This window comes from Salmo salar, chromosome 08, assembly GCF_965601325.2.
Source record: "Salmo salar chromosome 08, fSalSal1, whole genome shotgun sequence".
In the NCBI taxonomy this organism is placed as follows: domain Eukaryota; kingdom Metazoa; phylum Chordata; class Actinopteri; order Salmoniformes; family Salmonidae; genus Salmo; species Salmo salar.
The window spans coordinates 26,225,144-26,249,702 of NC_138298.1; the positions used below are offsets into that span (position 1 = coordinate 26,225,144).

General features: G+C 44.6%; 1 protein-coding gene across 1 annotated transcript in view; it reads right to left on the reverse strand.

Annotated features, from left to right (window-relative positions):
• Window positions 1–24,559, reverse strand: part of LOC106602171 (zeta-sarcoglycan) — a 344,550-nt gene that overhangs the window by 69,428 nt on the left and 250,563 nt on the right. The window contains exon 3 of the mRNA XM_045722923.2: window positions 17,528–17,629. Within this exon, the coding sequence (XP_045578879.1) occupies window positions 17,528–17,629 (102 nt within the window). The remainder of the gene's footprint in view (window positions 1–17,527; window positions 17,630–24,559) is intronic.

The window sequence follows — 24,559 nt, forward strand, 5'->3', positions numbered from 1 at the left end:
CCTTCTCCAAACAGCCAGGCTGCCCACGACAGCTGAAACAGAGCGGTACCTAGCCAACTGGTCTCCTTCTCCAAACAGCTAGGCTGCCCACGACAGCTGAAACAGAGTGGTACCTAGCCAACTGGTCTCCTTCTCCAAACAGCTAGGCTGCCCACGACAGCTGAAACAGAGCGGTACCTAGCCAACTGGTCTCCTTCTCCAAACAGCTAGGCTGCCCACGACAGCTGAAACAGAGCGCTACCTAGCCAACTGGTCTCCTTCTCCAAACAGCCAGGCTGCCCACGACAGCTGAAACAGAGCGGTACCTAGCCAACTGGTCTCCTTCTCCAAACAGCTAGGCTGCCCACGACAGCTGAAACAGAGTGGTACCTAGCCAACTGGTCTCCTTCTCCAAACAGCTAGGCTGCCCACGACAGCTGAAACAGAGCAGTACCTAGCCAACTGGTCTCCTTCTCCAAACAGCTAGGCTGCCCACGACAGCTGAAACAGAGCAGTACCTAGCCAACTGGTCTCCTTCTCCAAACAGCCAGGCTGCCCACGACAGCTGAAACAGAGCAGTACCTAGCCAACTGGTCTCCTTCTCCAAACAGCCAGGCTGCCCACGACAGCTGAAACAGAGCGCTACCTAGTCAACTGGTCTCCTTCTCCAAACAGCTAGGCTGCCCACGACAGCTGAAACAGAGCGGTACCTAGCCAACTGGTCTCTTTCTCCAAACAGCTAGGCTGCCCACGACAGCTGAAACAGAGCAGTACCTAGCCAACTGGTCTCCTTCACCAAACAGCTAGGCTGCCCACGACAGCTGAAACAGAGCAGTACCTAGCCACACACACACACACAGTACATAGAGACATGCAAGAACACAAACGCACCACACTCTGCATGCATACACATGCATACACAATTGCTGTCAACATATGCACAAACATAAAACGTGGACACGAACAAACACAGGCATGCACAGACACAATTGTACTCACACAGACATACAGTGTGTATATAGGTGTGTGTGAGTCTGTCTGGGGCCTTCAGAGGCATGTCTCTCCACTAATAGATTATTGATCAGAGGGCCAGTCCATCTCTCAGGCCTCCAGGCAGGGCCAGACAGCCTGCACTGTGTAAATAAAAAATCACATATCTCTCTCTCTCTCTCTCTCTCTCTCTCTCTCTGTGTGCTTCTAAACGAAGGGCTTTGGTGGGATTTCAGTTTCCTCAGCCCTGGCTTTGCTCTGTCTGTCTGTGTGTGTTCCCTGGCAGTTATTACACCGTATTAACACACTTATAACATAGTAATAAGACATTAATAACACATATTACCCGCTTCTGTCACTCACCCTGACCCCCTGGGATTTAAAAGCACTTAGAGGGGCCGGGGTCAGCCAGTCCAATCTGTCCAGGGGAGAATAGAACTTAAATGAGGTCACGGCAGAGGGTGGTGTGTGTGTGTGTGTGTGTGTGTGTGTGTGTGTGTGTGTGTGTGTGTGTGTGTGTGTGTGTGTGTGTGTGGACTGTGCTGAGGGTTAACGACACAGGGTACCAGTGACGTCTGTGCTTTACAACTGTCACCGACTGGGTTTGAACTCTCCTACGTGCCACAAGACTGTGTTGGACTGCTAAGCTTCAGACTAGGCAGGTCTCAGGTAATGTCACTCATCACTCCAACATTGGTCACTGAACACAAGACAGGAGTATGGTAATGACACCAAAATCATTTCATTTTAAATTTGCTCAAAGGTTATATTTTACCCCAGAGCGAAGGTTCAAAATGAAGCTTGTGGATTGTGATTCATGTAATAAATACCCAATCTGAGCTGGGCAATTGTACAGTGCATTCGGAAAGTATTCAGACCCTTTTTGACTTTTTCCACATTTTGTTAGGTTTCAGCCTTATTCTAAAATGGATTTTTTTTTTAAATTCCCCTCATCAATCTACACTCAATACCCCATAATGACAAAGCAAAAACAGGTTTTTAGACATTTAAATGTGGAAAAAGTCAAGGCGTTTGAATACTTTCCAAATGCACAGTATGTTCGACCAGTTTGGATTCATATCCATTATTAGCCGCTTACAAGGCAAGGCAAAAAAAAAAGGGTTTAGTCTTGGGATTCTTCATGCCAAGCCACATCATACATATAGCTCTGTCTCCATCATATAAATATACTGCTCAAAAAAATAAAGGGAACACTTACACAACACATCCTAGATCTGAATGAAAGAAACAATCTTACTAAATACTTTTTTCTTTACATAGTTGAATGTGCTGACAACAAAATCACACAAAAATAATCAATGGAAATACAATTTATCAACCCATGGAGGTCTGGATTTGGAGTCACACTCAAAATTAAAGTGGAAAACCACACTACAGGCTGATCCAACTTTGATGTAATGTCCTTAAAACAAGTCAAAATGAGGCTCAGTAGTGTGTGTGGCCTCCACGTGCCTGTATGACCTCCCTACAACGCCTGGGCATGCTCCTGATGAGGTGGTGGATGGTCTCCTGAGGGATCTCCTCCCAGACCTGGACTAAAGCATCCGCCAACTCCTGGACAGTCTGTGGTGCAACGTGGCGTTGGTGGATGGAGTGAGACATGATGTCCCAGATGTGCTCAATTGGATTCAGGTCTGGGGAATGGGCGGGCCAGTCCATAGCATCAATGCCTTCCTCTTGCAGGAACTGCTGACACACTCCAGCCACATGAGGTCTAGCATTGTCTTGCATTAGGAGCAGACACATGCACATTTGTGGCCTGCTGGAGGTCATTTTGCAAGGCTCTAGCAGTGCTTCTCCTGCTCCTCCTTGCACAAAGGCGGAGGTAGCGGTCCTGCTGCTGGGTTGTTGCCCTCCTACGGCCTCCTCCACATCTCCTGATGTACTGGCCTGTCTCCTGGTAGCGCCTCCATGCTCTGGACACTACGCTAACAGACACAGAAAACCTTCTTGCCACAGCTCGCATTGAAGTGCCATCCTGGATGAGCTGCACTACCTGAGCCAATTGTGTGGGTTGTAGACTCCGTCTCATGCTACCACTAGAGTGAAAGCACCGCCAGCATTCAAAAGTGACCAAAACATCAGCCAGGAAGCATAGGAACTGAGAAGTGGTCTGTGGTCCCCACCTGCAGAACCACTCCTTCATTGGGGGTGTCTTGCTAATTGCCTATAATTTCCACCTGTTGTCTATTCCATTTGCACAACAGCATGTGAAATTTATTGTCAATCAGTGTTGCTTCCTAAGTGGACAGTTTGATTTCACAGAAGTGTGATTGACTTGGAGTTACATTGTGTTGTTTAAGTGTTCCCTTTATTTTTTTGAGCAGTGTATAATCAATGATCATTGACTATTTCTATGGTCTCCACGGCCTAACAGGATCTCTGCTCTCTTTAAAAAGGCATGACTTAACTCTAGGGTCAACCAAGGCATCCAAGACATTTCCAACTCATCCCTCTCTCTTCTTATCTCTGGGACTTGGTCAGCGTATCCTGTATCAAACACGTCTGACTAAAATACACAGAACTTGTCTGTCGGTCACAGCTATAGATTACTTAACCGTTCCCTCTGATTAAACAGCCACTATATCCCTCTGGAGCCCGACTTGTCATTCCACTGGCCCGCAATCAATCGGGTGTTGTTTTCTCTTTGCATGCTGTTGATTACACAAGTGTTATTTTGCCCGTCCCCCACCATTTTGTTACTTCTTTTCATTTTGTCTCTGGTTCCATTGCATTATGTATCGTCAATTCCCTAAACGAAGCTGGAGCTAGTTCAAACTGAATTTTCACATCCAGTTTGTAAAGGAGATGAAGGAGTGTCGTGTTTCTTGTCACACTCTCCAGACTCCAGAGTGAGGCTTTCATTTGCATCTTTTTGCCTGTCCATTGATCTTTGGGGTAATACATTTTCTTGCACTTTTACTTGCTCGAGACATCTCCGCCAATTCCCTTTTGCTGACGTTTAATGACAGATGTTTCATATAACGCGAAACAGGAAAGTCGTCTAATGTGCGCTCTCTCCCTCTCTCTTGCCCTTTCCCTCTCTCCATGTCCTTTTCACTCTCTCTTGCCCTTTCCCTCTCTCCATGTCCTTTCCCCTTTTCTGTGTGAATTCGGAGCTGTACTGTGTGGTGTGAGGAGAACATCATAATTGATGCAGTGCAATGTTGATGCAACAATGATGCAGTGAAATCTGTTGATCACATTTTTATATGATTCAACATGAAAGATCATGAGTTGGTAATCAAATGAATTTCGGTACACGCGTTATCGGTATATCTGGATACACTGTATACTATTTTAGTGGGGTCGGTTCCGAAGTTGCAGGGCCTGCAAACACTAGACTGATGTGAATTCTACTTCACTAAGACTGCGACAGCTCCTAACAACGTAGACAAAAAGATAAAGAGAGAGAGAGAGAGAAAGCACTGAATCGCTGAACAATGAACTCTAAAAGTAGCACACCTCCCTCTATCTCCCTGTATCCTCCCTCTATCTCCTTGTATCCTCCCTGTATCCCCCCCTGTATCCCCCCCTGTATCCTCCCTCTATCTCCTTGTATCCTCCCTGTATCCCTCCCTGTATCCTCCCTGTATCCCTCCCTGTATCCTCCCTGTATCCCCCCCTGTATCCTCCCTGTATCCCCCCCTGCATCCTCCCTCTATCTCCTTGTATCCTCCCTGTATCCCTCTCTGTATCCCCCCTGTATCCCTCCCTGTATCCCTCCCTGTATCCCCCCCTGTATCCTCCCTGTATCCCCCCTATCTCCTTCTATCCTCCCTTTATCCTCCCTGTATCCCTTCCTGTATCCCCCCCTGTATCCTCCCTGTATCCCCCCCTGTATCCTCCCTCTACCTCCCTGTATCCTCCCTGTATCCTCTCTCTACCTCCCTGTATCCTCTCTCTACCTCCCTGTATCCTCTCTCTACCTTCCTCTATCCTCTCTCTACCTCCCTCTAGCCTCTCTGTATCCTCTCTCTACCTCCCTCTAGCCTCCCTGTATCCTCTCTCTCCCTCCCTCTATCCTCCCTGTGTCCTCCCTCTATCCTCCCTGTATCCCCCCCCTGTATCCCTCCCCTGTATCCCCCCCTGTATCCTCCCTCTACCTCCCTGTATCCTCTCTCTACCTCCCTCTAGCCTCCCTGTCTCCTCTCTCTACCTCCCTCTATCCTCCCTGTATCCTCTCTCTACCTCCCTGTGTCCTCCCTCTATCCCCCCTCTATCCTCCCTGTATCCTCCATCCATCCTCCCTCAATAGCCCTCTATAACCTCTCTGTATCCTCCCTCTACCTCCATCTACCTTTTTATTTATTTAACCTTTATTTAACTAGGCAAGTCAGTTAATAACCATTTCTTATTTAAAATGACAGCCTACTCCGGCCGACCAATTGGGCACTGCCCTATGGGACTGCCATTCACGGCCGGATGTGATACAGCATGTATTCGAACCAGGCACTATAGGGATGCCTCTTGCACTGAGATGCAGGGCCTTAAACCACTGCGCCACTCAGGAGTCACTCGGGATACCTCCCTTAATCCTCCCTCTACCCCCTTTACATTCCTGATCCTCCTACTATCCTCCCTCTATCGACCCTCTATCGACCCTCTACCTCCCTTTATCCTCCCTCCACCCCCTTTACCTCCCTCTATCCTCACTCTATCCTCCCTCTATCCTCCCTCTATCCTCCCTCTACCTTAATCTAATCCTTTGTCTGCACCTCCCAGGGCATTTGAACTGATTCCAGAGGCCGCCCCAAAACAACGCCGTCGGAGGAGAGGGTGCTGGAGCGGTCTTCTAGTGAGGCTTCGGATGCGCGCACACCACCCACCACTTCCGAGTATCAGATTATCGATTGCAGAGTAACACTCGACCACTGCTACTCTAACTTCCGCGATGCATACAAGGCCCTCCCCCGCCTTCTTTTTGGCAAATCTGACCGCAACTCCATCTTGTTGCTTCCAACCTATAGGCAGAAACTAAAACAGGAAGTGCTGGTGCTTAGGTCTATCCAACGCTGGTCTGACCAATCGGATTCCACGCTTCAACCATGCTTCCTGTTGATGGCAGCATTATGGCAAAACTGAAAGCACGTACCACCACATTTAATCATGGCAAGCCGACTAGAAATATGACCGAATTCAAACAGTGTATTTATTCCCACTGTAAGGCAATCAAACAAGCAAAGTGTCAGTATACAGACAAAGTGGAGTCGCAAATCAATGGCTCAAACACGACATGTAAGTGACAGGGTCTACAGACAATCACGGATTACAAACAGAAAACCAGCCCCGTCGGGGACATCGACGTCTTGCTCCAAGACAAATTAAACAACTTCTTTGCCTGCTTTGAGGACAACACAGTGCCACCGACAAGGCCCGCTACCAAAAACAGTGGACTCTCCTTCTCCGTGGCTGATGTGAGTAAAACATTTAAACGTGTTAACCCATGCAAGGCTGTCGGCCCAGACGGCATCCCTAGCCGCATCCACAGAGCATAAGCAGACCAGCTGGCTGGTGTGTTTACGGACATATTCTCTCAATCCCTATCCCAGTCTGCTGTCCCCACATGCTTCAAGATGGCCACCATTGTTCCCGTTCCCAAGAAAGCGTAGGTAACTGAACTAAATGACTATTGCCCCGTAGCACTCACTTCTGTCATCATGAATGGCTTTGAGAGACTAGTCAAGGATCATATCACCTCCACCCTACCTGTTGCCCTAGACCCACTCCAATTTGCTTACCACCCGAATAGGTCCACAGACGATGCAATCGCCATCACACTGCACACTGCCCTATCCCATCTGGACAAGAGGAATACTTACTTAAGAATGCTGTTCATTGACTACAGCTCAGCATTCAACACCATAGTACCCTCCAAACTCATCATTAAGCTTGAGACCCTGGGTGTCGACCCCGCCCTGTGCAACTAGGTCCTGGACTTCCTGACGGGTCGCCCCCAGCTGGTGAAGGTAAGAAACAACATCTCCACTCCGCTGATCCTCAACACTGGGGCCCCACAAGGGTGCGTTCTCAGCCCTCTCCTTTACTCCCTGTTCACCCACGACTGCGTGGCCTTGCACGCCTCCAACTCAATAAACAAGTTTGCAAACAACACTACAGTGATAGGCTTGATTACCAACAACGACGAGACAGCCTACAGGGAGGAGGTGAGGGCCCTAGGGGTGTGGTGACAGGAAAACAACCTCTCACTTAACGTCAACAAAACAAAAGAGATGATCGTAGACTTCAGGAAACAGCAGAGGGAGCACCCCCCTATCTACATTGATGGGACAGCAGTGGAGAGGGTAGAAAGTTTTAAGTTCCTCGGCGTACACATCACAGACAAACTGAAATGGTCCACGCACACAGACAGCGTGGTGAAGAAGGCGCAACAGCTCTTCTTCAACCTCAGGAGGCTGAAAAAATGTGTCTTGTCACCGAAAACCCTCACTAACTTTTACAGGTGCACAATTGAGAGTATCCTGTTGTATCACCGCCTGGTACAGGAACTGCACCTCCCACAACCGCAGGGCTCTCCAAAGGGTGGTGCGGTCTGTACAACGCATCACCGGGGGCAAACTACCTGCCCTCCAGGACACCTACAGCACCCGATGTCACAGGAAGGCCAAAAAGATCATCAAGGACAACAACCACCCGAGCCACTACCTGTTCACCCCGTTATCATCCAGAAGGCGAGGTCAGTACAGTTGTATCAAAGCTGGGACAGAGAGATTGAAAAACAGCTTCTATCTCAAGGCCATCAGATTGTTAAACAGCCACCACTAGCACAGAGAGGTGGCTGCCTACCTACAGGCTTGATATCATTGGCCACTTTAATAAATGGAACACTAGTCACTTTAATAATGCCATTTATGTATGTTTATGTATCTCACATTACTCATCTTATACGTATATACTGTATACTATATCCTTCACAATCTATTCTTTGCTATCTATTGCATCTTAGCTGCTCTGTCACTGCTCATCCATATATTTTATGCTTATATATTCTCACCCCATTCCTTTACTAGATTGTCTGTATTAGGTTTTGTTGTGGAATTGTTAGATATTACCTGTTAGATACTGCTGCACTGTCGGATCTAGAAGCATTTCACTACGCTCACAATAACATTTGCTAACCATGTGTATGTGACCAATAAAATGTGATTTAAATTGATTTTACCTCCCTCTATCTTCCTTCTTACTCCCTCTACCTCCCTGTATCCTCCCTCTACCTCCCTGTATCCTCCCTGTACCACCCTCTATCCTCCCTGTACCTCCCTCTATCCTCCCTCTACCCTCCTCAACCTCCCACCACCTCCCTCTATGTCCCTGTATCCTCCCTCTACCTCCCTGTATCCTCTATCACCTCCCCATATCCTCCCTCTACCTCCCCGTCTCCTCCCTCTACCTCCTCGTCTCCTCCCTCTACCCTCCTCTACCTCCCTCTACGTCCCTGTATCCTCCCTGTATCTCCCTCTACCCTCCTCTACCTCCCTCTACGTCCCTGTATCCTCCCTCTACCTCCCTCTACCTCCCTGTATCCTCTATCACCTCCCCGTATCCTCCCTATACCTCCCCGTCTCCTCCCTCTACCTCCTCGTCTCCTCCCTCTACCCTCCTCTACCTCCCTCTACGTCCCTGTATCCTCCCTCTATCTCCCTCTACCCTCCTGTACCTCCCTCTACGTCCCTGTATCCTTCCTCTACCTCCCTCTACCTTCCTGTATCCTCCCTCTACCCCCCTCGTCCTCCCTCGATCCTCCCTCGATCAGTGCGGTCACCTTTAGTATTTGCCTTGGTAGCGCCGTGCAGCCGGAGACCATCCCACTGCCTCTGTAAATACAGGAAGCGTGCCATGCCATTTTCCCCAGGCCGGGTGACACACATGGAAATGTCATTAGGTACTGATGGGGGACCAAGATAAAACCAGGCAGGCCAGACACCAGTGTAATGTCAATTTGCTGCCATTAATGAATTAAATGTCTCTTAATTTCAGTGAGTTGAACAACCGTAACCTGTGATGCTCAGTGAATACTAAAACCTGGTGGGATGTCGGGTGTGTGTGTAAGAGTAGTGTGTGTGTGTGTGTGTGTGTGTGTGTGTGTGTGTATATATATAAGTGAAGGCCCACCAAGGCCTCTGTAGAGTGTCAGAACGATTAAAGACATGAAAAAGTCTTTGTTTATTCAACTAATGAACTGCCTGGTGTAGTTGTGGCATGGCCCTCGTAACCATGCCGACAGCTGCCATGACTTCTGGCTTAGTCATGCCGTGATTTGATTGGCTGCACCTCGTTTGGCCACGGTTGACTAAGTAAGTCTGCTACCAACAGATTTCTATGGAAGGGGAACAGTGTGTATACAACACTATTGCAAGCTGTGCCAGCCATTCTGAATTCACTAAAAATATGAAGTCTGAGTCAGTGGAAACTCAGGGATAAATAAAGGATTGCTAAATGGGCCAACACATTTTATAGTACATTCCACTCTCGGATACCATCGTTGACATGAGGATTAGCCATATCTACAGCTGTCAAAAGAAGTAGCTTACCAGCCCATCTATTTGCTCTTAATAAAGTCTCATTCCTCACAGATCCTAGTATAATAATGTGCTCCTCGGCCCAAGATTAGGTACGAGACGCACAAATCAACTCTACTCAAATCTGCCATCCAAATCAGAATCCAAAGAAATGGATTCTGCATTAACTTTTCAATGATCTATCCAAAAGAGGCATTTCTACCTTCTCTACATCTATATATTTGGCAGGGGCGACGTCTGAAAGGGCTCGCGGCATTTCGGGAAGAAGAAGATCTGGGCGCGGGATTTGATCTCTGGCGATGATGTGAATTAATATTCCCTTTCATTCCCTTCTCCTGAAGGCCAAGTCGCCTCCTTCGACGTTCCATCACTCTGGAAATCTTGTTAAATGTTAAATGGGGCCTATTTCTACAAGGGTCGCGATCTGGAGCCACATACCCCTTGGCCTGGTCTGAATAAAACATTTAGAGTCTCACGCTTCTTCCGGAAGAAAAAAAACGTTTTCTCAGATTATTTTGTTTCACTTTTATAGGTCACTTCTGAAGTTGGAAGACCCCTTTTTTTTCCTGGTATCTTTTTAATATTGTGGAGTTGCGGGGAGTAGTGGGTATTACGGCGACGCCCAAAGGTCGTGTGTGCTCGCACGTAACGATCTCGAGTTTCTTGACCGCCCAGAGTCGATTGCATCGCTGAATAATTTGTATGAAGTCTTGAAGTGTAACTCTGTGGTAGAATAGTATTTAACTATTTCCTATGTTCTTTACAGTATGTTGTATACCGCAGAGGGCTGAATCAATGTCAGCCATGAGGCCAAAGAAAGAAACCACTCTAATATCAAAACACTGACAATGAAGTACTCTTATAAAATTACCCGGCAAGTGTTTGGACCCTCAGAAAACCAAGCAATAAATATAGCCAAACTGACAAATGACTAACGAGAAGGTTTTTCCACAAAGCTTTAGTCGGGGTCGTGTTCGTTAGAGCACGCAACGTTCTACAATGGAAACTTACAATTTGCGTTTTGTTCCATTTCAGTGCCCTGTCAGCTGAAAGTATTGTGTCAGGGGTGATAAAGAGACAGAGAGAGAGAGAGAGAGAGAGAGAAAGAGAGAGATAGAGAGCGAGTGAGCGAGAGAGAAATGAGTGATTGATAAAGGGAGGAAAACGACTCCTCAGAGAAAGCTGGAATTTCATTGGCTCCCTGAGGGGACAATTAGAAGAGTCTGTGTTGGCGAGCAGGCTTCGGCTCATCCCTCATGGTGCGGAGAGAGAGGATGACAGCACAGCACACTCTTGGAACACGCCACAAGGAACATGCAGTCAGTCTGCTGCAGCACCAGGTATCTTCAAGACATTTAAAAAATATATATTTTACCAGGTTTGTTTCATTGAGATAAATCTATTTTTCAAAGGAGATCGGGACCAAGGTCCATCAGGCTGTCTGTCAATAGGACTGTGACATCAATGATGTAGCTACAGCACAAACCTATCTTACAATAATCGGAGTAATCTCGGAAACCCAGAACAAAAATCAAGCATAATTGTGTCAGATGCTTGATGAAGTTCAGGAGGGAGACATGTTGGAAAAGATACTCGAACCAAGAGCCGAAGCACCACGGTAGCTCCTCCAACCTCTCTGAAAGTCACGGACCTAGTATCCCCTTTTGAAAGATGTGAACACCTGCGAAATTGTGATTTGTCCAAAATGATCAGTGACGACACCAAGAAGTTCCTTGTAAATCGTGGCAACCCACAGTCTGTCTATAATACCAGTTATGTTACATGTGTCTGTCCACGAGACATCACCCTTACAGATGAAGGATCTTAATTTGTGCCAGTTTGCTACAGCAGTAAAATAATCCTGCAGGAACAGGAAATGTTAATTATTATGTGGATTATAATCAATGGACATTTTTGTAGGGGTTGATACATTTTTCATCACGGCAAATCAAGTCTGAAATTTCAAAGTGAAAATGACAAACATTAGAAGCCTTTATAAAATACACTACACGTTCGCATTTCCTGCTGTGCAGGGAAAATTCTTAGCACAAAAGAGTGATCGAGTTAAGATCCTACATCTGTGCAGTGACGCCATGTTTCCTGCATGGGGCCTTGTAAAGTATACGGAGTGTGTGTGTGTTAACTGTGATAACGTTGTTGAATGATGACCATGATCATTGATCTGTTATTTAGAAACAAAGAGAGAGGGAAGAGGCTTTTACAGTGACCTACATGACTGATCCAATCGACTGTTATAAGTGGTTGACCTCGACCACAAAATCGAATCAAAATCAAATCAATTGTATTTGTCACATGCACCGAAGACAACAAGACCTTACTGTGAAACGCTTAGTTACAAGCCCGTAACCAACAATGCAGTTAAGAAAAATATGAGTTAAGAAAAAGATTTACAAAAAAAATGTAAAAAATAAAAGAGCAACCATAAAATAACAATATCGAGGCTTTATACAGAGGGTACTGAGTCAATCTGCGGGGGCACCGGTTAGTCAAGGTAATTGATGGATTTGTACATGTAAGTAGAGGTAAAGTGACTATGCATAGATAATAAACAGAGAGTAGCAGTAGTGTAAAAATTGGGGTTCAAAGCAAATAGTCCGAGCAGCCATTTGGTTAGCTTTTCAGGAGTCTTATGGCTTGGGGGTAGAAGCTGTTAAACTGTTATTCAAAGAATAACGGTTGCATTCTGAATGCAACCGCATTGACAGATTTCAAAATAACTTTACTGGGAAAGCATACTTTGCAATAATCTGAGTACTCTGGTCAGAAAAATACACTAGGCTATACAGCTAGCCGCTATGTTGGAATCATCTAAAACCATCAATAACATTAGCAATATTCCCTTACCTTTAATAATCTTCATCAGAAGGCACTTCCAGGAATCTCAGGTCCACAACAAATGTTGTTTTTTTTCGATGAAGTTCATAATTTATGTCCAAATAACTCCATGCTGTTCCGTGTTGTTAGCGCATTCGGTAGGCTACTCAAAATGGGAGGGAAAATGTTTCACATTTTTAACGTGAAACATCAGTAATATTTCAACCCGACCTCTCCTGTGTCTTGAAACAAGTTTTGAAAAATGTCTCGCCTCACATGAACGCGCATGTGCGCGCAATAATGAAGTGACGACCTCCCAGGGACGTCAACTTCCCTTCCTTCTCATTCGGTCTCTGTTCATCATAGACGCTTCAAACAACTTTATAAAGATCGTTGACATCTAGTGGAAGCCATAGGAAGTGCAAAATGAATCCTTTGTCACTGTGTGTTTTATTACCAATGACTTGAAAATAGTACAGCCACAAAATTTTCATTTCCTGCTTGTATTTTTTCTCAGGTTTTTACCTGCCATATGAGTTCTGTTATACTTAGAGACACCATTCAAACAGTTTTAGAAACTTCAGAGTGTTTTCTATCCAAATCTACTAATAATATGCATATTCTATTTTCTGGGCCGGAGTAGTAACCTGTTTAAATTGGGTACGTTTATCATCTGGCTGTGAAAATACTGCCCCCTAGCCCCTAGAGGTTAAGAAGCCTTTTGGACTTAGACTTGGCGGGTCGGTACCGCTTGCCGTGCGATAGCAGGCAATGACTAGGGTGGCTGTAGTGCATTGCCATCAGAGGCCGAGCAGTTGCCATACCAGGTGGTGATGCAACCAGTCAGGATGTTCTCGATGGTGCAGCTGTAGACATTTTTGAGGATCTGGGGACCCATGCCAAATCTTTTCAGTCTCCTGAGGGGGAATAGGCATTGTCGTGCCCTCTTCACGACTGTCTTGGTGTGTTTGGACCTTGACAGTTCGTTGGTGATGTGGACACCAAGGAACTTCAAGCTCTCAACATGCTCCACTACAGCCCCGTCGATGAGAATGGGGGAGTGCTCTCCTTTGTCTTGATCACATTGAGGGAGAGGTTGTTATCCTGGCACCACACCGCCAGGTCTCTGACCTCCTTCCTATAGGCTGTCTCATCGTTGTCAGTGATCAGGCCTACCACTGTTGTGTCGTCGGCAAACTTAATGATGGTGTTGGAGTCTTACTTGGCAATGCAGTCATGGGTGAACAGGGAGTACAGGAGGGAGGGGTCCTGTGTTGAGGATCAGCATAGCAGATGTGATGTTACCTAACCTTACCACCTGGGGGCGGCCCATCAGGAAGTCCAGGATCCAGTTGCAGAGGGAGGTGTTTAGTCCCAGGGTCCTTACCTTAGTGATGAGCTTTGAGGGTACTGTGGTGTTGAACGCTGAGCTGTAGTCAATTAACAGCCTTCTCACGTAGGTGTTCCTTTTGTCCAGGTGGGAAAGGGCAGTGTGGAGGGCAATATAGATTGCATCATCTGTGGATCTGTTAGGGCGGTATGCAAACTTGAGTAGGTCTAGGGTTTCTGGGATAATGGTGTTGATGTGAACCATGACCAGCCTTTCAAAGCACTTAATGGCTGCAGACGTGAGTGCTACAAGTTGGTAGTCATTTAGGTTGGTTACCTTAGTGTTCTTAGGCAAAGGGACTATGCTGGTCTGCTTGAAACATGTTGGTATTACAGACTCAGTCAGGGACAGGTTGAAAATGTCAGTGAAAACACTTGCCAGTTGGTCAGCGCATGCTTGGAGTACATGTACTGGTAATCCGTCTGGCCTTGTGAATGTTGACCTGTTTAAAGGTCTTACTCACATCGGCTATGGAGAGCATGATAACACAGCCATCCGGAACAGCTGGTGCTCTCATGCATGCTTCAGTGTTGCTTGCCTCAAAGTGGGCATTGAAGTCCTTTAGTTTGTCTGGTAAGCTGTCACACTGGGCAAATTGTGGCTGTGCTTCCCTTTGTCGTCCATAACAGTTTGCAAGCCCTACCACATCTGACGAGCGCCGGAGCCGGTGCAGTAGGATTCAATCTTAGTCCTGTATTGACGCTTTGCCTGTTTGATGGTTTGTCTGAGGGCATAGCGGGATTTCTTATAAGTGTCCGGGTTAGAGTCCTGCTCCTTGAAAGCGGCAGCTTTACCCTTTAGCTCAGTTAGGATGTTGCTTGTAATCCATGGCTTCTGGTTGGGGTATGTACGTATGGTCACTGTGGGGATGACGTCATGGATGGACTGATGTGGTGTACATCTCAATGCCATCGGAAGAATCTCGGGAACATATTCCAGTCTGTGCTAGCAAAACAGTCCTGTAGCTTAGCATCCGCGCCACCTGACTACTTCCGTATTGAGCGAGTCACTGGTACTTTCTGCTTTAATTTTTGCTTGTAGGCAGGAATTAGGAGTATAGAGTTATGGTCAGATTTGCCAAATGGAGGGCGAGGGAGAGCTTTGTACGCATCTCTGTGTGTGGATTAAAGGTGGTCTAGAATTTTTTTCCTCTCGTTGCACATGTAACATGCTGGTAGAAATTAGGTAAATCGGATTTGTGTTTCTCTGCATTAAAGACCCCGGCTACTAAGAGCGCCGCCTCCAATCAGGCTTCCAATCCAAGTGTGAAAAACCTAGAGGCATTTTAAAGTTTTGGCGGCAAAAAAAGAAAAAATATATATCATACAGGTTTATTTATCAACCCGAAACCGATCGAACCAAATTGTACATTCTGTTTGTTTGGCTCTGCTCTGGAAAAACAAACCCTTCCAGCGTATATTCAAAATACATTTCCTTCCTCATTCCCTCCCTAATTCCCTCCCTCCATCCCTCACTCTCTCCCTGTTACTGCCACAGTCCCAATCACTCATGCTGTGTTGGTGGGCCCAGATCAGGTTAGGACCACCCCGGGCCGGATACACCACGGCCCAAATACATCCTGGGCCAGCGACCCAGTCTCACCAGGGGATTTGGAGCCCTATGCTAACATCGTACGGCTAACACCGCTAGCCAATAATACTTGGAACCACACTGCCCAGATTAGCTCAGTTCTGAAGCATGCCCACTACCCAAAAAACTGCCATAAACTAAATGGCACACACCAACAAGCCCTCAGGGGAGAAAAGTGGGTTGTTAGATTCAGCATGTTTCCTGTGTATTTTTCGAAATAAGAGTGTTTGCTTTGATGTGCAGACCCGATGTGAAAGGGATCACGGTGTCATTACAAGTGGTGGATAGATACAAACATATGCACACACACACACACACACACACACACACACACACACACACACACACACACACACACACACACACACACACACACACACACACACACACACACACACACACACACAGACACAGACACAGACACAGACACACACACACACACACAGACACACAGACACAGACACAGACACACACACACACACACACAGACACACACACAAACATACTGTTTGTCTGATGATAGATGAAGAGTCGGCAGAGAAGCCAGTGAGTTCTTTGATTTATTGACAGGAAGCTCTGCTCCTTCATAGGGGTTATCTACAAGCCAGAGTCACTTCCTCAACAGCAATTAGTGCCTTCTCTGTTACACACACTTAAGAAGAACCAGAAAGACTGGATTTCTTCTATAGGCTTTCAACGGGAGAGCAAACAAAAATATTCTAAAAGAAGATATTTCCTCCATAGGCTTTAATGGGAGGGAAATAAAGATATTCAAAAAATAATACGCCTCCTCCATTTAAGTTTTTAATAGGAGAGCAAACAAAGATGTTATACAAGAAGATATCTTGTAGGCTTTCAATGAGTAGGCAAACAAAAAAAATCTAAAGTAAGATCTCGACTACATAGGATTTCAATTGGAAGCCAAAGAAAGATATTCCCATAAAATATATCTAACACCATCCATCATTTCACCTCAAAGGTCAGGGCTGATGGAGTGTTGACCTCTGTGTCACCCAGAAATGGCGTGATCTTTGAGTGGATAGATCAGTGTAATGTATTCAGGACGGTCACACACTCCACACACTCTCACCGTCACCATACTGCCTTGTAAAGCAATAAGCATGCGCATGTGCACTTGCCTTTACAACCCTACCCCTCCATCACACACACACACACACATTGAGCAAAGGTGGAGAATGCAAGGTGATGACTCCCTTGCCTTCCCAATAGCCCGGGACACACAGTAACCTATACATGACAGCAGCCAGGGTGTGTGTGTGTGTGTGTGTGTGTGTGTGTGTGTGTGTGTGTGTGTGTGTGTGTGTCTGTGTGTGTGTGTGTCCATGGTGTTAAGGGGAGCGGCATCATGGGGTATATTTATCAACAGCGTGCCTCTTCACATCCCTGTCTCTCTCCACATTTTTCTATCATTGGAATTTCCATTGGATGCCCATTTGGTCGTTTGTCACACATCCAAGTCCATTCCCATGATCCTTCTGTGCCCCTTACATGGGACCTTACATGGGACCTTACATGGGACCTTACATGGAACCTTACATGGGACCTTACATGGGACCTTACATGGAACCTTACATGGGACCTTACATGGGACCTTACATGGGACCTTACATGAGACCTTACATGAGACCTTACATGGGACCTTACATGGGACCTTACATGGGACCTTACATGGGACCTTACATGGGACCTTACATGGGACCTTACATGGGACCTTATATGGGACCTTACATGGGACCCGGCATCCAGATAGATGAGCTTCTCTACTAGGTCTCACACGATTTCTCTGGGATGTGGCATTGCATAGTGCTATACTACTCCTTTATGACAATGGGTAAGCACTGACGCTTAGTATGCCATGATATGAGGAATGGGCTGGCTTAGTGAGGGATATTTTTTATTTATTTATTTTATTTCACCTTTATTTAACCAGGTAGGCTAGTTGAGAACAAGTTCTCATTTACAACTGCGACCTGGCCAAGATAAAGCAAAGCAGTACGACAAAAACAACAACACAGAGTTACACTTGGAATAAACAAACATACAGTCAATAATACAATAGAAAAAGTCTATATACAGTGTGTGCAAATGAGGTAATGTATGATGTGTCATAGGGTGTTACGATGCTTCATATGAGCGACATAAGGAGAGTTGTGTCTCTTACCGTTCTGGATTCTATTTCTTTCACGTAGAGAGGGAGCAGAAACTCCGAAACACCCTCTAGCCTGATCCCCTCTTTGGTTACACGAAGATTACCCATTCCATCCTGTGGGGAAAGAGAGTGGAAGAGAGAGGAGATTGAGAGAGAGGAAAGAGAGACGAGAGAGAGGAGAGAGAGAGAGAGAGAGGAATGAGAGAGAGAGAGAGGAATGCGAGAGAGAGAGAGAGAGAGAGAGAGAGAAAGAAAGAGAGAAAGAAAGAAAGAAAGAAAGAAAGAAAGAAAGAAAGAAAGAGAGAGAGAGAGAGAGAGAGAGAGAGAGAGAGAGAGAGAGAGAGAGAGAGAGAGAGAGAAAGAAAGACAAAATTGAGAAAATAAGTCCAAACAGTGAAGCAGAGAAAACCAGTGTCAGTTCAGTCACCATGAAGAAACCGTTTAGGAGAGGAGGGAGAGAAAAACATCCAAAGGAACAAAAGTTGTATTTTAGGCACACACACACACACACACACACACACACACACACACACACACACACACACACACACACACACACACCACACACACACACACACACACACACACAAACAAACAAACAAACAGGACTCAATGGGTTAAATCAGCCTTAGGACTGTTCTGTAGCTCAAACCCATGGTGATTAAGCAAGTCAAACAGGGAAACAGCTCCCCAATAAACTAACACACACCAGCCTGCAGTTCCTATATATATATATATATTATGCTTCTTTAATTAAAAGGAACCAACACATTATGCAGAACTATCCAAGGGTGGAACATGCTCAGGCAGGAGTACGGCCCCCGTCAATCGTCAAAACATAAAGATGATTCCTGAATAATTCATAATTAATCATTAATGTGACGAGCCAACGCTGAGCTAAAGACCCTTGTTCTCTCGTCTAGCCCCGTCACCCCTGACAGTGTTTAGCGATGGTGGCGGCGTGCGAAGGCATGGGGCCTTGATTTGACGTGGCAGGTTGTAGACATTAACGTCTCTTTCGGGCAGGTTGGTGTTCAATCTGAGGGAACACAAAAGTCAGAAAAAGAATAGGCCCCTTGGCTAGGTGCCACGGCGCCGCTAACACACTAATGCAGTCTACCTGAGAGCCTTGTAGGTACGGAGAGAAAAAGAGAGAGAGGTTGAGGAAGAGAGCGAGAGAGAGCTACGCTAACCACATACCTAGCAGCCAAAGTCACTTCTATTAGCTTACCAGACACGCCGTAAATTACATTTCTCAGTCTGATTAGCGTGGCAGTGGCGGAGCTTAGTGTCGACAGTGGTGGGAACACCGAAGGTATTCAGGAATCCTGGCGGGAAGCAGGCGACTTTAGGATAATGAAGCCACTCCTCCGGGATGTGAATGATGGTGAATTCTGTAGTAACAGAGGCCTGCACTCGGATAATGATGTCCTTCTCTGTTAAATTGGATTCCCATGTTGCGTTATAATGACATATTTCCCCATCCATGTCGTGTGTGTGAGAGTGTGTGTGTGTATGTGTGTGTAAGCGTGATTGTCTACATGTCTGTCTGTGTGTGTGTGTGTGTATGTGACAGTGTTCTGCCGAGTCCTTCAGTAGAAGTCAAGCTGATAATATTGTATCGCCCAGCGCAGCGAGGTTAACTGGTGGAGTTGGCCATTAGGGCTCACATCCCATCCATGGCACAAGGTTATAGTGAACAGTATAATACTCCCTCCTCCACATGATGGATGGCCACTGAAAACATTCTCAGGGAAGGTTTTAATATTCTCTCACTCAACCTTCCGTGCCAACAATGTTTAGAGAGAAAAGAAAAAGAGCTGGAGGGACGTATAGAAATGAACAAATGAGGAAACATAGATACGAGTTTGTTTGTATGCCCTCTCTGCCGGGAAAATCTTTTGACCTTTCAGAGGCAACGTAGAAGCAATGCCTTGTCAGGGTCTGAAATCAACGCATTGACTTTCATCAGAGTTCTTGGAGAGCTTCCTTGCGCATCACTTCCCCTTCGGGGACGCATCCTAAACATTGTCTTGTATTAGAGTGTCAGCTCGCGTTGACTCTGACCTACAATAAGAGCTATTCCACTTCTAAGGGGCTTCTGCTCTCCACACTGTAAAAATTGGCCCACGGGCTTAGTACATATTGCAAAAGAAAATCAATGATTTTTACTTAAAATAATAGATTTCTGGTTTTACTAACATTTTTGAATATAATACTTCATTTATATGTGTTGTAAAAGACTGGCATTTGCAAATAAAAATCCAAGGTAATATGCTGCAAAATGTGAATGAATATTTCCAAGTAACAACCAACAACTTAAAAATATGATATTCAAATTATGATTATTATGTTGGACTGACATGCTAGGTCTAGTTCTGAATTTAAATCGTGCTTGGGAACAGCTCAACGGACCTCGCCTTGATATTTCTCCTCTGGAATGGCCATGCAGCAGGTAAGGACCAAATTATAACTTGGAATGTAGCTTGGATCTGTCTACACATATTTTCGACGAAATCTAGTAGCCTAGTCTGTTATTTCTTCATTGTTTCACTCAGGATGCCGACGACACCATGATCCGAGAGGACCTCGTTCAGCATGTGATGAAGGTGTTCACTGTGAAGGATCTGCACCAGAATATAGAGCATGGGGATCTGCATCAAAGGAGCAGAGGTCCTGGCTGGTATTCCCAGTGTTACGGTCATGTACGTTACTTATGGGCCTCATCTATGGCTTAAATCTATGGCACCCCAAAGAACTGAAATATACCTTTGAGGTGTTCCAAAACGTATTCTTGGAACTCGATGATCTCAGGACCTCCCCACGGGTCCAAGGTCTAAAGATGAAGTTACTTGTTTTCAGAGATATCTAAAGAGATCTATGAGAACTCTCAAAGGGCCACTCACAAACTGTGGTCTAAACCCTCCTCAGTAAACTGAACAGCTAGTTGCTAGGTGGTATAGGAGCTACAGTTTACATGATGCTCTTTGTCAGGTGAAGTCATAAGAGACATTGTCCATTCCTGTTTAAAAAACAGCTTTGTTTTAAAACTTACTCCATATGCACTAGTGGATATCTGAGATTATTTGTCAGGTGCAAGATATCTGGATGTAACTTTACCTAAGGAGGCAAGGTGGATATGCAGTCAGGTTTAAGGGAGAATTTGGCATATATTTTGTAACAAATGTGAAATGTATGTTTTGAAAACCCATGTTTTGATTAATCTAAAACAATCTGAATGAGGTTGTATTTGAGCTAAGGTTCATATTGTGCTTTGTGTAAAGTCTATTAAGACAAATCGTTAATTTACGTTTCTGTTAAAATATTGCTTTATTGTTAAGGGGCACACAGACCACCAGGACATTCTTGCCAAACTGTACAAGATGTGAGGTTAAAGTGCTAATCCCAACTATCACCTAAACTTTATACAGTTGTAAAGATCTAAAATGATTTGTAGTCAGGTGCAAGCTATCTGGATGTAACTTTACCTACGGAGGCAAGGTGGAGTTATACCCAGAATGCTTACAGATTACAAAATACAAATGCCTAAGGAATAGGGTATAAGAGGCCATTTCAGATTGAAGTTTAAAGAAATTATAAAATTATAACATTTATTTTATTCAAAATAAAGGTGTGGAAGTTTGAAGTTGAACACTGTTGTTTCTTTTTGCATATTCCCTTGTATAGAAATAATATTTTTGTGTAAATTATCCCAAGTATATTGAGGTAACTATTTGCATCAGCTTTTTAAGTATAGTTCTGAGTATATATTTGAGGAGTAGGAACCCAATGTAAATACATTTTACTAACCTGAGTACCATAAGTAACTGAGCAAAAAACATTTGTAGATAAAACATAGAATATCAATTCCGATACTTAGTAAATTCTGTCACGTCCTGACCAGTGAAAAGGGTGAAAAGTATGGTTTCCAATCAGAGGCAGGTGTCTTTCGTTGTCTCTGATTGGAAGCCATACTTAGGCAGCCTGTTTTCCTTTGGGTTTTGTGGGTGGTTGTTTTCCGTTTAGTTGCTGTACCCGATGGAACTGTTGGTCGTTTGGTTATTTTGTTTAAGTGTTCTCATATAATAAGTTAAGTATGAGCACTATACACGCTGCGCCTTGGTCTAATCCTTTCGACGCCTGTGACAGATTCAGCAAATTAAACATACAATATTAGTTCTGTAACGGATTACATTAATGATATCAAACTTATAACATTAGTTCTAGGACTTGAAGGATTTAAGCAGGTCAACGACAAAAAAATTCAATTCTGAAGCTGATAAAATTAAGTTGAATGAAAGGATTTTTTAAAATCCAGTTAGCTGTTTGCACTTCATATTTTTGAGCTTGTAATACACTAAAAGCGAAGTATATTATACTTAAAAGATCCTCCTTGTTGGATTTACTTAAAAAGCTGATGCAAATAGTTACCTACATTTTTTAAAGTAAAAGGGGCACAATATTGTTTACAGTGCAATGATTGGGATGAAAGAAAAGCTGTTCTGCTCTAGGACTGGAATACAAAACCTTCCCACAAACACACAACAAGAGAGACACATACTGGGGTTTATTGGAACGAATCAAATCCCTTTGCACTCGCCAGCGCACTCATGCAGTCTCTCTCTCTCTCTCTCTCTCTCTCTCTCTCTCTCTCTCAAAATGACGGGTAACCTCTAGAGGTCCAGGAGAAACCGTACTGAAGCCAAGGCATAATTTCAGTACCTAATTTAAAGCTCCTGAAAGCCTGCATGGTCCCCTTGTGGCTGGGCCTCGGGAAGCTTTGGATGGCCCTCCCTGAATGCTTATCTAACGCAGCACATTTCCTTACAGGACTATTTAAAATAAGGCCAGATAGTCTGTCTATGAGAGAAGACAAGAAGTGTTATTAGTTCTCTTACATTTTCACTCTCAAGTCCCCAGTGTCTTCAATATGTGGACCAAGTTTTATTACAGTCTCATGTCATACATGTAATGAAAGTACAAAGGCTGAATACTTCTCATTAATTCACCTATATTGTATATTGATCGATCCTATTTTGCCTTCAACTCTGGATCTCGAAGCCAGCTCCACTGCAATTTTTTAATGTTCCTCTCTAATCAGGGACTGATTTAGACCTGGGACACCAGGTGGGTGCAATTAGTTATCAGTTAGAACAGAAAAGCAGCAAGCTCCAGACCTCCTAGGGTAAAAGTGTACCCCTGCTATATTGTACATAGGTGAATAAACTCAACTATGCCTCGGCTTCAGTACGGTTTCCCCTGGACCTTTACAGACCATCAGTCATACACTCAGTAGGAGCGAACCCTTTTGGTGAATAGGGTGGTGTACCTAATAAATTGGCCACAGAGTGTGTATTGTATATAGGTGAATAAATGAGCTCGAACCCTCTGTTTCTCAAACAAATTGTTTAACCTATTCCATTGTAAATTAAATAAACTTAATTAAGTTGAATCTATTCCATTATAAATTAAATAAACTTCATTAAGTTGAATCTATTCCATTATAAATTAAATAAACATCATTAAGTTGAATCTATTCCATTATAAATTAAATAAATATCATTAAGTTGAATCTATTCCATTTAAAATTAAATCAACTTAATTAAGTTGAATCTATTCCATTATAAATTAAATCAACTTAATTAAGTTGAATCTATTCCATTATAAATTAAATCAACTTAATTAAGTTGAATCTATTAGTCCCAAACCAAATGTTTCGTCACTTGCTTGGTAGAAGTGCAGGCTAAGAGTGAAATGCTTACTAATGGGACGTGTTCCCAACAATGCAGAGAGAGAAAAGGTAGAAAAGTAAGACTGCTAATAATAAAAGTAATAATAGATCCACAATGAGTAACGATAACTTGGCTATATACACAGGGTACCAGTACCGAGTCCAAGTGCAGGTGGACGAGGTCATCGGAGGTAGATATGTAAATGTACAGGTTTTTTTCAATTGCTAACATGCATTGGTCAAAACTGAAGTTACATTGTCAAAACTCTTCACACAGTCAGCGAAACAGAAGTGTTTGTGGACCAAACTGTGAATCCTTTTTCATTGCTTTCACACAAAATGCATCAATGACCACATTCTCCGAAATCCATTAACTCTTTTCTCATTCATACTCCACCACCTGCAAAACTATATATTTGAAGCACATGTTTTCAAATGCTAACACACTGTTTCCAAAACTGTTAAAAACACATTCAAAACAGAAGGATGGCAAATGTTGTGCATTAACCAGATTGAAACATATAGAAAATCTCAGCAGAATACCCCGGCAGTCCTACAAGCCAAGCTAGATTCCCTCAATCTCACACAAATCATCAAGGAACCCACCAGGTACAACCCTAAATCCGTAAACATGGGCACCCTCATAGATATTATCCTGACCAACTTGCCCTCCAAATACACCTCTGCTGTTTTCAATCAGGATCTCAGTGATCACTGCCTCATTGCCTGCATCCGCTATGGGTCCGCAGACAAACGACCACCCCTCATCACTGTCAAATGCTCCCTAAAACACTTCTGCGAGCAGGCCTTTCTAATCGACCTGGCCAGGGTATCCTGGAAGGATATTGACCTCATCCCGTCAGTCGAGGATGCCTGGTCGTTCTTTAAAAGTAATTTCCTCACCATCTTAAATAAGCATGCCCCTTTCAAAAAATGTAGAACTAAGAACAGATATAGCCCTTGGTTCACTCCAGACCTGACTGCCCTCCACCAGCACAAAAACATCCTGTGGCGGACTGCAATAGCATCGAATAGTCCCCGCGATATGCAACTGTTCAGGGAAGTCAAGAACCAATACACGCAGTCAGTCAATAAAGCAAAGGTTAGCTTTTTCAAACAGAAATTTGCATCCTGTAGCTCTAATTCCAAAAAGTTTTGGGACACTGTAAAGTCCATGGAGAACAAGAGCACCTCCTCCCAGCTGCCCACTGCTCTGAGGCTAGGTAACACGGTCACCACCGATAAATCCATGATAATCGGAAATTTCAACAAGCATTTCTCTATGCTTTCCTCCTGGCTACCCCAGCCCCGGG